General features: G+C 40.8%; 1 protein-coding gene across 1 annotated transcript in view; it reads right to left on the minus strand.

The window, feature by feature from the left end:
* The window catches only part of PNOC (prepronociceptin), a 92,254-nt gene extending 81,763 nt beyond the window's left edge, over positions 1 to 10,491 (minus strand). Inside the window, exon 1 of the mRNA XM_040430952.1 lies at positions 10,369 to 10,491. Within this exon, the coding sequence (XP_040286886.1) occupies positions 10,369 to 10,491 (123 nt within the window). The remainder of the gene's footprint in view (positions 1 to 10,368) is intronic.
* Positions 10,492 to 18,187: the final 7,696 nt, after the last annotated feature.

Here is an 18,187-nt window from a genome sequence, read left to right on the forward strand (position 1 = left end):
TAGAAGTGACAGTCAAGGTAGCTGCAATGACCAAAACACAACCGCATATATCAGAGGGGGTCTACAGAGGGACAATGATGTCTACCAACAACCCAAGAAGATCTAAGAATGTCATCTCCAGACTCATGCATGGATTTGAGCAGCTGTTTGTTGTGGTACAACATCATGTTTCGACTGTCTACTGTCTAGTTAATTAGCTTAGGATTTACAGTAGATGAGTTGATAATTAGTTAAACATTACATTTTGGATGACTCAGTCTAGAAGATTTCCGTTTGAAGTCAATCTCAACTATTTTTTCTTACCGGCTGTCTCTAGCTGAGGTACAGGCAGCAGTAATGTCGGCTGTCACTTATTATTACCAGGAGATCTCACCCCACCATGTTTACTCTTTCATACCTAATTAGCTTAGTCTACAAGAAACTGGAAATGACTCTCTGATTGGAAAAGGCGGACAACGTGTCAGAAAGAACCCATGGAACGGCATTGACTGATGTCTGCCAACTCATCGTTAAGCTCTGTTAATGTTGTAGTCAATGTGACTCCAGGAAGAAATGCTGAGTAATAAATCTAATCAGAGATTAATCGCCGACAGATTAATAGGATCCTTCATCTGTAGCGCATGATTTAGAAGACACCAGTGCAGCAGAATTCCAGAAAGTACTTTGATGGTGGTTCCTGAATTAGGCTGTGTTTGTACGACCAGCGTTGGACTGGCCCACCAGACTACCACAGGATCCTCTGGTGGGACCACAGTCTGATATCAAAACAGGTCCCAAAGATCCAAGAGAAAAAAAAACTAATTAGGCTGCATTTGTAGCTAATCATTTGCGACTAGGGTCTATTGATGATTTAGAGGGTTAGGTCTTGAGAATGTCCATTGGTGGGCCCAAGGAACCCCAGTCCGACAATGTGTACTACAAAGAAGACCATGCACAAAGCACATAGGAAGATGAATATCAAGACCTGTGATTCTCTCCTTTCTGTATCTCATAAGAAGCATTTCCCCCCCCCCCCCCCCCCCAACCCAACTCTGATCAATAATGTTTTCCAAATCTAAGCAGTAGAACTCAATGTCAAGATGCGGCTGCAAAAGCAAATAAGATAGAGATTCTTTACAGTTTGTCACATTATGGAATGCCCAACCTAAGTGTTAGTGAGGACAGACACTAGGTCGGCATTTAGATCATGGGGGAAGGGGGGGTTCTTATCAGATAGCAAGTGGCATTAAGGCTACATGCACATGACCGTTCCGTTTTGTGCGGTCCGCAAACCGCGGATCCGCAAAATACAGATGGCGTCCGTGTGCGTTCCACAATTTGCAGAACGGCACGGACAGCCTTTAATATATCTGCCCATTCTTGTCCACAAAGCGCGGACAAGAATAGGACAGGTTATTTTTTTTTTTTTGCGGGGCCACGGAACAGAGCAACGGATGCGAACAGCACACGGAGCGCTGTCCGCATCTTTTGTGGCCCCATTGAAGTGAATGAGTCCACATCCGAGCCGCCAAAACTGCGTCTCGGATGCGGACCAAAACAACGGCCGCGTGCATGAGGCCTAAGGGTTAAAATAAATCTGGTGTTTAACCTCCTCAGGACCGCCGTACGCAGGATTGCGTCTTTGCGGCGGTCCTGTTGTTCTGGGTGGACGCGTCGGTGCGTCCTCTCGCGAGACGCGAGATTTCCTGTGAACGCGCGCACACAGGCGCGCGCTTTCACAGGATCGGAAGGTAAGCGAGTGGATCTCCAGCCTGCCAGCGGCGATCGTTCGCTGGCAGGCTGGAGATGTGATTTTTTTAACCCCTAACAGGTATATTAGACGCTGTTTTGATAACAGCGTCTAATATACCTGCTACCTGGTCCTCTGGTGGTCCCCTTTGTTTGGATCGACCACCAGAGGACACAGGTAGCTCAGTAAAGTAGCACCAAGCACCACTACACTACACCCCCCCCCCGTCACTTATTAACCCCTTATTAGCCCTTGATCACCCCTGATCACCCCATATAGACTCCCTGATCACCCCCCTGTCATTGATTACCCCCCTGTCATTGATCACCCCCCTGTAAAGCTCCATTCAGATGTCCGCATGATTTTTACGGATCCACTGATAGACTGATCGGATCCGTAAAAATCATACGGACGTCTGAATGGAGCCTTACAGGGGAGTGATCAATGACTGTGGTGATCACCCCATATAGACTCCCTGATCACCCCCCTGTCATTGATTACCCCCCTGTCATTGATCACCCCCCTGTAAAGCTCCATTCAGATGTCCGCATGATTTTTACGGATCCACTGATAGACTGATCGGATCCGTAAAAATCATACGGACGTCTGAATGCAGCCTTACAGGGGAGTGATCAATGACTGTGGTGATCACCCCATATAGACTCCCTGATCACCCCCCTGTCATTGATTACCCCTCTGTCATTGATCACCCCCCTGTAAAGCTCCATTCAGATGTCCGCATGATTTTTACGGATCCACTGATAGACTGATCGGATCCGTAAAAATCATACGGACGTCTGAATGCAGCCTTACAGGGGGGTGATCAATGACAGTTGGGTGATCACCCCATATAGACTCCCTGATCCCCCCCCTGTCATTGATCACCCCCCTGTCATTGATCCCCCCCCCCCCTGTAAGTCTTTTTTTTGGCCCAAGTTAGCGGAATTTTTTTTTTTTTCTTACAAAGTCTCATATTCCACTAACTTGTGACAAAAAATAAAATCTCACATGAACTCACCATACCCCTCACGGAATCCAAATGCGTAAAATTTTTTAGACATTTATATTCCAGACTTCTTCTCACGCTTTAGGGCCCCTAGAATGCCAGGGCAGTATAAATACCCCACATGTGACCCCATTTCGGAAAGAAGACACCCCCAGGTATTCCGTGAGGGGCATATTGAGTCCATGAAAGATTGAAATTTTTGTCCCAAGTTAGCGGAACGGGAGACTTTGTGAGAAAAAAATAAAAAATATCAATTTCCGCTAACTTGTGCCAAAAAAAAAAAAATTCTATGAACTCGCCATGCCCCTCATTGAATACCTTGGGGTGTCTTCTTTCCAAAATGGGGTCACATGTGGGGTATTTATACTGCCCTGGCATTCTAGGGGCCCCAAAGCGTGAGAAGAAGTCTGGTATCCAAATGTCTAAAAATGCCCTCCTAAAAGGAATTTGGGCCCCTTTGCGCATCTAGGCTGCAAAAACGTGTCACACATCTGGTATCGCCGTACTCAGGAGAAGTTGGGGAATGTGTTTTGGGGTGTCATTTTACATATACCCATGCTGGGTGAGAGAAATATCTTGGTCAAATGCCAACTTTGTATAAAAAAATGGAAAAAGTTGTCTTTTGCCAAGATATTTCTCTCACCCAGCATGGGTATATGTAAAAAGACACCCCAAAACACATTCCCCAATGTCTCCTGAATACGGCGATACCAGATGTGTGACACTTTTTTGCAGCCTAGGTGGGCAAAGGGGCCCACATTCCAAAGAGCACCTTTCGGATTTCACTGGTCATTTACCTACTTACCACACATTAGGGCCCCTGGAAAATGCCAGGGCAGTATAACTACCCCACAAGTGACCCCATTTTGGAAAGAAGACACACCAAGGTATTCCGTGAGGGGCATGGCGAGTTCCTAGAATTTTTTATTTTTTGTCACAAGTTAGTGGAAAATGATGATTTTTTTATTTTATTTTTTTTTTCATACAAAGTCTCATATTCCACTAACTTGTGACAAAAAATAAAAACTTCCATGAACTCGCCATGCCCATCAGCGAATACCCTGGGGTCTCTTCTTTCCAAAATGGGGTCACTTGTGGGGTAGTTATACTGCCCTGGCATTCTAGGGGCCCAAATGTGTGGTAAGGAGTTTGAAATCAAATTCTGTAAAAAATGGCCGGTGAAATCCGAAAGGTGCTCTTTGGAATATGGGCCCCTTTGCCCACCTAGGCTGCAAAAAAGTGTCACACATCTGGTATCTCCGTACTCAGGAGAAGGTGGGGAATGTGTTTTGGGGTGTCATTTTACATATACCCATGCTGGGTGAGAGAAATATCTTGGCAAAAGACAACTTTTCCCATTTTTTTATACAAAGTTGGCATTTGACCAAGATATTTATCTCACCCAGCATGGGTATATGTAAAAAGACACCCCAAAACACATTCCCCAACTTCTCCTGATTACGGAGATACCAGATGTGTGACACTTTTTTGCAGCCTAGGTGGGCAAAGGGGCCCATATTCCAAAGAGCACCTTTCGGATTTCACTCGTCATTTTTTACAGAATTTGATTTCAAACTCCTTACCACACATTTGGGCCCCTAGAATGCCAGGGCAGTATAACTACCCCACAAGTGACCCCATTTTGGAAAGAAGAGACCCCAGGGTATTCGCTGATGGGCATAGTGAGTTCATGGAAGTTTTTATTTTTTGTCACAAGTTAGTGGAATATGAGACTTTGTAAGAAAAAAAAAAAAAAAGAAAAAAATCATCATTTTCCGCTAACTTGTGACAAAAAATAAAAAGTTCTATGAACTCACTATGCCCATCAGCGAATACCTTAGGGTGTGTACTTTCCGAAATGGGGTCATTTGTGGGGTGTTTGTACTGTCTGGGCATTGTAGAACCTCAGGAAACATGACAGGTGCTCAGAAAGTCAGAGCTGCTTCAAAAAGCGGAAATTCACATTTTTGTACCATAGTTTGTAAACGCTATAACTTTTACCCAAACCATTTTTTTTTTACCCAAACATTTTTTTTTAATCAAAGACATGTAGAACAATAAATTTAGAGCAAAATTTATATATGGATGTCGTTTTTTTTGCAAAATTTTACAACTGAAAGTGAAAAATTTCATTTTTTTGCAAAAAAATCGTTAAATTTCGATTAATAACAAAAAAAGTAAAAATGTCAGCAGCAATGAAATACCACCAAATGAAAGCTCTATTAGTGAGAAGAAAAGGAGGTAAAATTCATTTGGGTGGTAAGTTGCATGACCGAGCAATAAACGGTGAAAGTAGTGTAGGTCAGAAGTGTAAAAAGTGGCCTGGTCTTTCAGGGTGTTTAAGCACTGGGGGCTGAGGTGGTTAATAGATGGAGAAATATTGAACTTTGTGGAGCTGTGTAACTAAATAGGATTACCAGGTTGAGAGAAACTGGTGGAGGCCTCCTCAAGAGGAAGCGGTGGCCGTCCACACAGATCCTGCAGGGAACTGTGGCATTGCATGGCACACGTTCAGATGAGTAGATGATCATGTAATATATTATAATGCCAAATCTACCAGTATGGGGAGTCTCCTTTACAGAACTGGCTCTTCTGCAAGGGATCAACATCTATGATGTCCAAGGGGTCATCTAGAAGTCAATGTGGTGGTCCTCTGATGGAACAATTCTTTTAGCATAGAAATCTGTATATAATTTTATATGGAATCAGTCACAACCCATTATATAACCATTGTTGTCTCCATATAGAGTTCAATTCACATTGTGATTTCTAGCTACTTAATATACAACATAGATCTTCCACCATATAAGACAGATAGATAGAAGATAGATAGTAGAAAGGTAGATAGATAGATAGATAGATAGATAGATAGATAGATAGATAGATAGATATGAGATAGATAATAGATAGATAGATACAGGAGATAGATAGATAGATAGATAGATAGATATGAGGTAGATAGATAGTTACAGTATATATATATATATATATATATATATACATACAGTACAGACCAAAAGTTTGGACACACCTTCTCATTCAAAGAGTTTTCTTTATTTTCATGACTATGAAGGCATCAAAACTATGAATTAACACATGTGGAATTATATACATAACAAACAAGTGTGAAACAACTGAAAATATGTCATATTCTAGGTTCTTCAAAGTAGCCACCTTTTGCTTTGATTACTGCTTTGCACACTCTTGGCATTCTCTTGATGAGCTTCAAGAGGTAGTCCCCTGAAATGGTCTTCCAACAGTCTATTACTTTGAAGAACCTAGAATATGACATATTTTCAGTTGTTTCACACTTGTTTGTTATGTATATAATTCCACATGTGTTAATTCATAGTTTTGATGCCTTCATAGTCATGAAAATAAAGAAAACTCTTTGAATGAGAAGGTGTGTCCAAACTTTTGGTCTGTACTGTGTATATATATATATATATACACTCACCTAAAGAATTATTAGGAACACCTGTTCTATTTCTCATTAATGCAATTATCTAGTCAACCAATCACATGGCAGTTGCTTCAATGCATTTAGGGGTGTGCTCCTGGTCAAGACAATCTCCTGAACTCCAAACTGAATGTCAGAATGGGAAAGAAAGGTGATTTAAGCAATTTTGAGCGTGGCATGGTTGTCGGTGCCAGACGGGCCGGTCTGAGTATTTCACAACCTGCTCAGTTACTGGGATTTTCACGCACAACCATTTCTAGGGTTTGCAAAGAATGGTGTGAAAAGGGAAAAACATCCAGTATGCGGCAGTCCTGTGGGCAAAAATGCCTTGTGGATGCTAGAGGTCAGAGGAGAATGGGCCGACTGATTCAAGCTGATAGAAGAGCAACGTTGACTGAAATAACCACTCGTTACAACCGAGGTATGCAGCAAAGCATTTGTGAAGCCACAACACGCACAACCTTGAGGCGGATGGGCTACAACAGCAGAAGACCCCACCGGGTACCACTCATCTCCACTACAAATAGGAAAAAGAGGCTACAATTTGCACGAGCTCACCAAAATTGGACTGTTGAAGACTGGAAAAATGTTGCCTGGTCTGATGAGTCTCGATTTCTGTTGAGACATTCAAATGGTAGAGTCCGAATTTGGCGTAAACAGAATGAGAACATGTATCCATCGTCTGATGGCTACTTCCAGCAGGATAATGCACCATGTCACAAAGCTCGAATCATTTCAAATTGGTTTCTTGAACATGACAATGAGCTCACTGTACTAAAATGGCCCCCACAGTCACCAGATCTCAACCCAATAGAGCATCTTTGGGATGTGGTGGAACGGGAGCTTCGTGTCCTGGATGTGCATCCCTCAAATCTCCATCAACTGCAAGATGCTATCCTATCAATATGGGCCAACATTTCTAAAGAATGCTATCAGCACCTTGTGGAATCAATGCCACGTAGAATTAAGGCAGTTCTGAAGGCAAAAGGGGGTCCAACACCGTATTAGTATGGGGGCACTAATAATTCTTTAGGTGAGTGTATATATATATATGATAGATAGATAGATAGATAGATTAATAGATAGATAGTTACAGTAGATAGATATAAAAAAAATGTATAAAGTTGGACAACCAGCCACTTAAAGGGTTTCTGTCACCCCACTAAAGTGATTTTTTTTTTTTGGGCTAGTTAAATTAGTTATATAGCGATATATTAAAATATAATAGTGTTCCTTACTTTGATCCAGCAGTTTAGTCAAAAAACGAAGTTTTATCATATGCAAATCCGGTCTCTACCAGCAAGTAGGGCGTCTACTTGCTGGTAGCTGCTGCAGAAATCCGCCCCCTCCTCTTGTTGATTGACAGGGCCAGCCGGGATCTCCTCCTCCGGCCAGCCCTGTCGGCATTTCAAAAATCGCGCGCCCGTGTTGAATCTGCGCAGGCGCTCTGAGATGAGGAGGCTCGTCTCCTCAGAGCTCCCTCAGTGCGCCTGCGCCGATGACATCATCGAAATAGAAGACGTCATCGGCGCAGGCGCACTGAGGGAGTTCAGAGGAGACGAGCCTCCTCATCTCAGAGCGCCTGCGCAGATTCAACACGGGCGCGCGATTTTTGAAATGCCGACAGGGCTGGCCGGAGGAGGAGATCACGGCTGGCCCTGTCAATCAACAAGAGGAGGGGGCGGATTTCTGCAGCAGCTACCAGCAAGTAGACGCCCTACTTGCTGGTAGAGACCGGATTTGCATATGATAAAACTTCGTTTTTTGACTAAACTGCTGGATCAAAGTAAGGAACACTATTATATTTTAATATATCGCTATATAACTAATTTAACTAGCCCAAAAAAAAAAAATCACTTTAGTGGGGTGACAGAAACCCTTTAAGAGCTTACAACACAGATATAAAATAGACAGATATGAGATGGAAAGCTAGATAGATAGATAGATAATAGATAGATAGATAGATAATAGATAGATAATAGATAATAGATAGATAATAGATAGATAGATATGAGATAGATAGATAGATAGATAGATAGATAGATAGATAATAGAAAAATAGATAATAGATAATAGATAATAGATAGATAATAGATAGATAGATAGATAGATAATAGATAGATAGATAATAGATAATAGATAATAGATAGATAATAGATAGATAGATAGATAATAGATAATAGATAGATAATAGATAATAGATAGATAATAGATAGATAATAGATAGATAATAGATAGATAATAGATAGATAATAGATAGATAGATAATAGATAGATAGATAATAGATAGATAATAGAGAGATAATAGATAGATAGATAATAGATAGATAATAGATAGATAATAGATAATAGATAGATAATAGATAGATAGATAGATAATAGATAATAGATAGATAGATAATAGATAGATAGATAATAGATAGATAATAGATAATAGATAATAGATAGATAAAAGATAGATAATAGATAATAGATAATAGATAGATAATAGATAATAGATAGATAATAGATAGATAATAGATAATAGATAGATAGATAGATAGATAGATAATAGATAGATAATAGATAGATAGATAGATACTGTAGATAGATAATAGATAGATAATAGATAGATAATAGATAGATAGATATATAGATAGATAATAGATATATAGATAGATAATAGATAATAGATAATAGATAATAGATAGATAGATAGATAGATATTAGATAATAGATAATAGATAATAGATAGATAATAGATAGATAGATAGATAATAGATAGATAGATAGATAATAGATAGATAATAGATAATAGATAATAGATAGATAATAGATAGATAGATAGATAATAGATAGATAATAGATAGATAGATAATAGATAATAGATAGATAATAGATAGATAATAGATGATAGATAATAGATAGATAGATAGATAGATAATAGATAATAGATAGATAATAGATAGATAATAGATGATAGATAGATAGATAGATAATAGGATAATAGATAAATAAATAGATAGATATTAGATATATAGATAATAGATATGAGATGATAGATAGATAATAGATAAATAGATAATAGATAGATAATAGATAGATAGATAATAGATAGATAATAGATAGATAGATAGATATTAGATAATAGATAATAGATAGATAGATAATAGATAGATAATAGATAGATAATAGATAGATAGATAGATAGATAGATAATAGATAGATAGATAGATAGATAATAGATAATAGATAGATAGATAATAGATAGATAGATAGATAATAGATAATAGATAGATAATAGATAATAGATAGATAGATAATAGATAGATATTAGATAATAGATAATAGATAGATAATAGATAGATAGATAATAGATAGATAGATAATAGATAGATAATAGATAGATAGATAATAGATAGATAGATAGATAGATAGATAATAGATACTAGATAGATAATAGATAGATAGATAATAGATAGATAATAGATAATAGATAGATAATAGATAGATAGATAATAGATAATAGATAAATAAATAGATAGATATTAGATATATAGATAATAGATATGAGATGATAGATAGATAGTTGCACTTACAAATTTTTGCTTATAAAATTAATATATATTAAAAAAAAACTTTGAATTTAGAATTTCCACAATTTTCCGTGCAATGATTTGGAGGATTGAGGACTAGTGCTCCCGTCCCTGCAGTCACCACCAGGACAGTCCAGGCTAGAGCCTAGCAGGTGAGGTATGCGAGACAGACACTGGTTGCTATGGATACAATGTGACAACTACACCGTACATTGTTTCCTAAGAGGTTTTTCAGGCAACAAGTCCCCAGCAACCATTCAATTCAGGTTTTCAGACTTAGGCTGGATTGAATCATCAGAGTTCATAACATCACATTTCTCTATTTCTCCCGGCCGTATCCTGGCCTTATTCACACGTCAGTGTTTGGTCAGTGATTTCCATCAGTGATTGTGAGCCAAAACCAGGATTGGAGCCTCCACAGACATGAGGTACAAGGGAAAGATCTGCAGCTGTTCTGTGTTTAGAGCCACACCTGGTTTTAGCTCACAATCACTGATGGAAATCACTGACCGAACACTGATGTGTCCTCGAAAAATCCCCTCCACATCCTAAAGATTTCTCATATACCCCCGACATCCAGTCCGTGCAGACCACTCACCAGAGTGTCGAAGTTGTCCTGCTGATACAAGCGCTTGTTGCAGGTGACGCAGTCATTCTGACAGTCGCAAAGTACGTGTGACAGTAACGACAGCAACGTTATACTCCACAAAAGAGCCTTCATCGTCTCGGTGCTGAGGAGCTGGAAGAGGACAGGAGCGAGGATTAGTCAACATATATGAACACAGTGCCTTGCAAAAGTATTCACCCCCTTCTTCCTGTTTTTTTTTTTGTATTACAATCTGGAAATAAAATTGACAAAAAAATGCACTAAAATTGACTAAATAGTCCAAAATGTTACAGTGGAATGAAAAAAAAAAAAATTACATTGCTAAAAACTAAACCGTTGTGTGTGCATATGTATTCACCCCCCTCTAGATGGGCAGAAATCCCAGTGCACGGGTGTGCTAAAGTCGTAGGGGCATACCCCAAGAAACTCCTATCTGTAACTGCAGAAAAAGGGGGCTCTACAAAATACTGATTATCAAGGGGGGGGGGTGTGAATACTTATGCACATTACATGATACCAGGGCTGACAGACAAAGACCCACAGCTAAAACAGGCTGCCCAGGGCCCAGAGAAGGGAACAAACGTGTGGTGGAGGAAGGAGCCCTGCACCCTTTACTGCCCTAGTCCAAGAGGGATTTTATAATTCAATGTTTCGCTGCCCTAGACCACCAGGGATGTTATCATTAACTTCTTAATTGCTGTGAACCATCAGGGTTGTTAGTGTGAAATATGTTGCCGCACTAGCTTATCAGTGACATTGCTACTAACTCACTGGCTGCTCTAGACCACCAGGGATGTTATTATTCAACATTTCACTGCCCTAGACCACCAGGGATGTTATTATTCAACATTTCACTGCCCTAGACCACCAGGGATGTTAATATTCAACGTTTCTCTGTTCTAGGCCACCAGGGATGTTATCCTTAACCTCTTAATTGCTGTATACCATCAGGACTGTTAGTATCAAATAATTTATTGAACTAGCTCACTAGCTATGTTACTATTAACTCACTGACTGCCCTAGACCAACAGAATGTGATTATTCAAAATTTCACTGCCCTAGACCAACAGAATGTTATTATTCAAAATTTCACTGCCCTAGACCACCAGGGAGCTTATCATTAATCTTTTAATTGCTGTACACCATCAGGGCTGTTGTTACAAAACACTTCTCTGCACTAGCTCACCAGGGATGTTACTAATAACTCATTGACTGCCCTAGACCACCAGGATGATATTACTCAAAATGTCACTGCCCTAGACCACCAGGGAACTTAAAGGGAACCTGTCACCATTACCTCACTGACTGCCCTAGACCTTCAGAGATGTTAATAATCAAAGTTTCTTTGTTCTAGACCAACAGGGATGTTATCATTAACCTCCTAATTGCTGTATACCATCAGGGCTGTTAGTATCAAACACTTTACTGCACTAGCTCACCAGGTTTGTTAATGTTAACTCACTGACTGCCCTAGACCACCAGGATGATATTACTCAAAATGTCACTGCCCTAGACCACCAGGGAGTTTAAAGGGAACCTGTCACATTGTACATGGTGTCTGAGCTGCCGGCAGCAGGTTATAGAGCAGGAGGAGCTGAGCAGACTGATATATAGGTTTATTGGAAAAGATTCAGTAAAACTTGTATTTTTTTCATTTAAATCCCTGCTCGTTCTGGGCTGTGAAGTCCAGGAGGCGGGCCTATCAGTGATTGACAGCCTTTCCCCTATCACTATGTATACAGAGAGACCTGTCAATCACTGATAGGACCGCCTCCTGGACTTCACAGCTCAGAACGAGCAGGGATTTAAATGAAAAAAATACAAGTTTTACTGAATCTTTTCCAATAAACCCATATATCAATCTGCTCAGCTCCTCCTGCTCTATAACCTGCTGCCTTCAACATGACAGGTCCCCTTTAACATTAATCTCTTAATCAGAAGCTGTTATTAGCAAACACTTTACTGCTCTAGCTTACCAGGGACAATATTGTCAATGACTCATTCAATGTTTAACTGTTCTAGACCACCAAGGTTGTTCTCATTAACTTATTAATTGCTGTACACTATTGGGGCTGTTAGTATCAAACACTTCACTGCACTAGCTCACCAAGGATATTACTATTAACTCATTTACTGCCCTAGACCGCCAGGGATGTTAATATTCAACTTTTAACTGCCCTCCACCAACAGGGGTGTTATCATTAACCTCTAAATTGCTGTACACCATCAGGGCTGTCAGTAGCAAACATTTTTCTGCACTAGCTCACCAAGGATGTTACTTTAAACTCAATAACTGCCCTAGACCACCAGGATGTTAGCATTCATTGAATTCCCCAGACCACCAGGGAACTTATCATTAATTTCTTAATTGCTGTACACTATCAGGGCTGTTGTTACAAAACACTTCGATGCACTAGCTCACCAGGGATGTTACTAATAACTCATTCACTGCCCTGTACAACCAGAGATGTTATTATTCAACATTTCACTGTTCTATACGACCAGGGATGTTACTGTAAACCTCTTAATTGCTGTACACTCTGAGGGCTGCTAGTATCAAATACTTCACTACACTATCTCACCAGGGATATTACTATTAACTTACTAACAGCTCTAGATCTCCAGGGATGTTAATATTTAATGTTTCACTGCCCTTAACCACGAGGAAAGTTCTCATTAACCTCATAATTGCTGTATACAATCAGGACTGTTTATACCAAACACTTTAATGCACTAACTTACCAGGGACATTACTATTAATTTATTGACTGCCCTAGACCACCAGGGATGTCATTCTTCAATGTTTCACCTTAATAGCTGTACACCATCAGGATTGCTAGTATCAAACGCTTCACCGCACTAGCTCACCAGGGACGTAACTATTAACTCATTGACTGCTCTAGACCACCAGGAATGTTACAGTGAACCCCGTCACTGCCCTAGACCACCAGAAATGTCACAGATAGCCCCATCACTACTGTAGAGCACCAGGGATGTAACTCTAGACACCTCTGCTGTTCTAGATGAAAAAATGGATGTTACTATTAACCCATTCAGCACTCTAGAACACCAGGGATCTCATGTTAACCCTTGCTGCACACAGAAATTAAGACTATCCAGATGTCTTCTGAAGAAATTATAGCAAGATGTATTGTTTTATATTATTTAGAGGGATGTTGGCAGCTGATTTGGCACCAGAAACCGCAGTTGTGCGTGTCCGCCCCTGATATATATATATTATATCAATATGCATACAGGAACCTATACCCGCACTATAGTGTTCTCTGCCCCCTGCACAGGGAAGTCTTTATTACCTCCATTATGGATTTGCTTGTTGATTTTTGCAAATGCAATGCAGACCAGAATGACTCAGATGGAGGAGGACTGTTAGCGCACTGATACGAGGACTGTAAGGGTCGGGAGGACGGCCGCTAAACACAACATTTTGCCTTCAAGGGGATATAAGTGATTGAAACAAGTGGCTCATTTACATAGAAATAAGATATACAGAAGGGACATATTGCTTCTATGAATTCTAAATGAGGTCATTAAAGTTAATTTGCATAGACTGAAATGAACCTGTCACTCTGCGTATCTCCCTGCGACACGACGGCAGGCCAGACCCGTGATGAATGGACGCCGCGCTGTACAGTATATTACTGGATGCTAAATGCTAGGAAGGCCTGAACCTTATGCGGCCATTAAACTTAACCCATTGGATTCCATACATTTCACCCATATGTTACAGCTTATTTATTTTATGCACTTATATAGCACGACTGTATTCCGGAGCGCTTTACGGAGATGAGTATCGGGCTAAGTTCTCTTATTTGGAGTGTGGGAACAAACCGGGAGAATCCCACGGGGAGAACATACAAACTCCATGTAAAACCCATGGGGAGAACATACAAACTCCATGTAAAACCCACGGGGAGAACATACAAACTCCATGTAAAACCCACGGGGAGAACATACAAACTCCATGTAAAACCCACAGGGAGAACAAACAAACTCCATGTAAAACTCACAGGGAGAACATACAAACTCCATGTAAAACCCACGGGGAGAAAAAACAAACTCCATGTAAAACCCACGGGGAGAACAAAAAAAACTCCATGTAAAACTCACAGGGAGAACATACAAACTCCATGTAAAACCCACAGGGAGAACAAACAAACTCCATGTAAAACTCACAGGGAGAACATACAAACTCCAAGTAAAACCCACGGGGAGAAGATACAAACTCCATGTAAAACCCACGGGGAGAACATACAAACTCCATGTAAAACCCACGGGGAGAACATACAAACTCCATGTAAAACCCACGGGGAGAACATACAAACTCCATGTAAAACCCACGGGGAGAACATACAAACTCCATGTAAAACTCACAGGGAGAACATACAAACTCCATGTAAAACCCACGGGGAGAACAAACAAACTCCATGTAAAACCCACGGGGAGAACATACAAACTCCATGTAAAACTCACAGGGAGAACATACAAACTCCATGTAAAACCCACGGGGAGAAGATACAAACTCCATGTAAAACCCACGGGAAGAAGATACAAACTCCATGTAAAACCCACGGGGAGAACATACAAACTCCATGTAAAACTCACAGGGAGAACATACAAACTCCATGTAAAACCCACGGGGAGAACAAACAAACTCCATGTAAAATCCACGGGGAGAACAGACAAACTCCATGTAAAACCCACGGGGAGAACATACAAACTCCATGTAAAACCCACGGGGAGAACATACAAACTCCATGTAAAACCCACGGGGAGAACATACAAACTCCATGTAAAACTCACAGGGAGAACATACAAACTCCATGTAAAACCCATGGGGAGAACAAACAAACTCCATGTAAAACCCACGGGGAGAACAGACAAACTCCATGTAAAACCCACGGGGAGAACATACAAACTCCATGTAAAACCCACGGGGAGAACATACAAACTCCATGTAAAACCCACGGGGAGAACATACAAACTCCATGTAAAACCCACGGGGAGAACATACAAACTCCATGTAAAACCCACGGGGAGAACATACAAACTCCATGTAAAACCCACGGGGAGAACATACAAACTCCATGTAAAACCCACGGGGAGAACATACAAACTCTATGTAAAACCCACGGGGAGAACATACAAACTCCATGTAAAACCCATGGGGAGAACATACAAACTCCATGTAAAACCCATGGGGAGAACATACAAACTCCATGTAAAACCCACGGGGAGAACATACAAACTCCATGTAAAACCCACGGGGAGAACATACAAACTCCATGTAAAACCCACGGGGAGAACATACAAACTCCATGTAAAACCCATGGGGAGAACATACAAACTCCATGTAAAACCCACGGGGAGAACATACAAAGTCCATGTAAAACCTACGGGGAGAACATACAAACTCCATGTAAAACCCACAGGGAGAACAAACAAACTCCATGTAAAACTCACAGGGAGAACATACAAACTCCATGTAAAACCCACGGGGAGAAGATACAAACTCCATGTAAAACCCACGGGGAGAACATACAAACTCCATGTAAAACCCACGGGGAGAACATACAAACTCCATGTAAAACCCACGGGGAGAACATACAAACTCCATGTAAAACCCACGGGGAGAACATACAAACTCCATGTAAAACCCACAGGAAGAACAGACAAACTCCATGTAAAACCCACGGGGAGAACATACAAACTCCATGTAAAACCCACGGGGAGAACATACAAACTCCATGTAAAACCCACGGGGAGAACATACAAACTCCACGTAAAACCCACGGGGAGAACATACAAACTCCATGTAAAACTCACGGGGAGAACATACAAACTCCATGTAAAACCCACGGGAGAACAAACAAACTCCATGTAAAACCCACGGGGAGAACATACAAACTCCATGTAAAACCCACGGGGAAAACATACAAACTCCATGTAAAACCCACGGGGAGAACATACAAACTCCATGTAAAACCCACGGGGAGAACATACAAACTCCATGTAAAACCCACAGGAAGAACAGACAAACTCCATGTAAAACCCACGGGGAGAACATACAAACTCCATGTAAAACCCACGGGGAGAACATACAAACTCCATGTAAAACCCACGGGGAGAACATACAAACTCCACGTAAAACCCACGGGGAGAACATACAAACTCCATGTAAAACTCACGGGGAGAACATACAAACTCCATGTAAAACCCACGGGAGAACAAACAAACTCCATGTAAAACCCACGGGGAGAACATACAAACTCCATGTAAAACCCACGGGGAAAACATACAAACTCCATGTAAAACCCATGGGGAGAACATACAAACTCCATGTAAAACCCACGGGAGAACATACAAACTCCATGTAAAACCCACGGGGAGAACATACAAACTCCATGTAGATTTGTTGGGCTTGGTCGGATTCGAACCCAGGACCCCAGCGCTGCAAGGCATCAGTGCTGACTTCTGGTGCCCATTTTACACTTAGAGCAGCTTTTGCAATTCTGGAAGCTTCAGGGCACATGTCAAGTATTTACTGCTTGTTCAGTGTCTGTACAGATCTTGCTTTGGTGATTTGCCTTCCAGGAATCGTAATCTTTACACCGGGCAGCCATCTGTACAGTCATCTAATACAGGAAAAACTTACGGCCCCTGTATTATAGGGAGTGTTAATAAAAAAAACTAAGAGAATAATGAGTGCAGCTCTGGAGCACAATACATGGAGTAATTCAGGATAAATATAGAAAATGTAATGTAACGTAGGTACACAGTGATGCCACATGCGGAATTCAGCCCTGGAGTATAATACAAAATCTAAGTAATGTATATGCACAGGGTCTTCACTAGCAGAATAGTGAGTGCAGCTCTGGATTATAATACAGGATGTAACTCAGGATCAGTACAGGATAAGTAATGTAATGTATATACACAGTGACTGCACCAGCAGAATAGTGAGTGCAGCTCTGGAGTATAATACAGGATGTAACTCAGGATCACTACAGGATAAGTAATGTAATGTATGTACACAGTGACTGCACCAGCAGAATACTGAGTGCAGCTCTGGAGTATAATACAGGATGTAACTCAGGATCAGCACAGGATAAGTAATGTAATGTATGTACACTGTGACTGCACCAGCAGAATAGTGAGTGCAACTCTGGAGAACATCTAAGTTGGACAACATGATATTGGTAATGGGGACCCACCACTGTTCTTGCCCAGCGGCCACTAACATCTGTAATTTACAATGGAACACTATCATGACTAAATGTGTTCTTAGAGAAAATGGTCCAAAGTTATTTCTGTAACTCCTTCTAGATACTGAGGAATGCAGACATTCTCTCCTGGGAAACCTTAAGAGTGTATGACTCCATCCAATGGGGAGAAATCCCAACCATCACAATGGAAACAACCATGGTTATTACATGGATCTACACTGAGGTGGTCACAGCATTGTCTTGAGCATAGTCACAAGTCAATTCCCAGTGGGTAGTATGGTGACTCAGTGGTTAGCATTTATTGCCCTGGGGTGCTGAGCTTAAATCCAACCAAAGACCACATCTGCATGGAGTTTGTAAGATCTCCGTCCGCTTGTAGATTTCTTCCGGTTCTCTGGTTTCCTCCCCCCGGTCCAATAACACACTGATGGGAAAAATGGCCTCCTATGAAATGTATGTACAAGTGCTGAGAGGTTAGATTGTGAGCCGGGATGGGACTGATGTGAATGGCGACAATTTGCTGCCGTCATCTGTCAACATAGTTATAAGAAGAAACCTTTGATTCA

Source organism: Bufo bufo, chromosome 4 (assembly GCF_905171765.1).
Source record: "Bufo bufo chromosome 4, aBufBuf1.1, whole genome shotgun sequence".
Classification (NCBI taxonomy): Eukaryota; Metazoa; Chordata; class Amphibia; order Anura; family Bufonidae; genus Bufo; species Bufo bufo.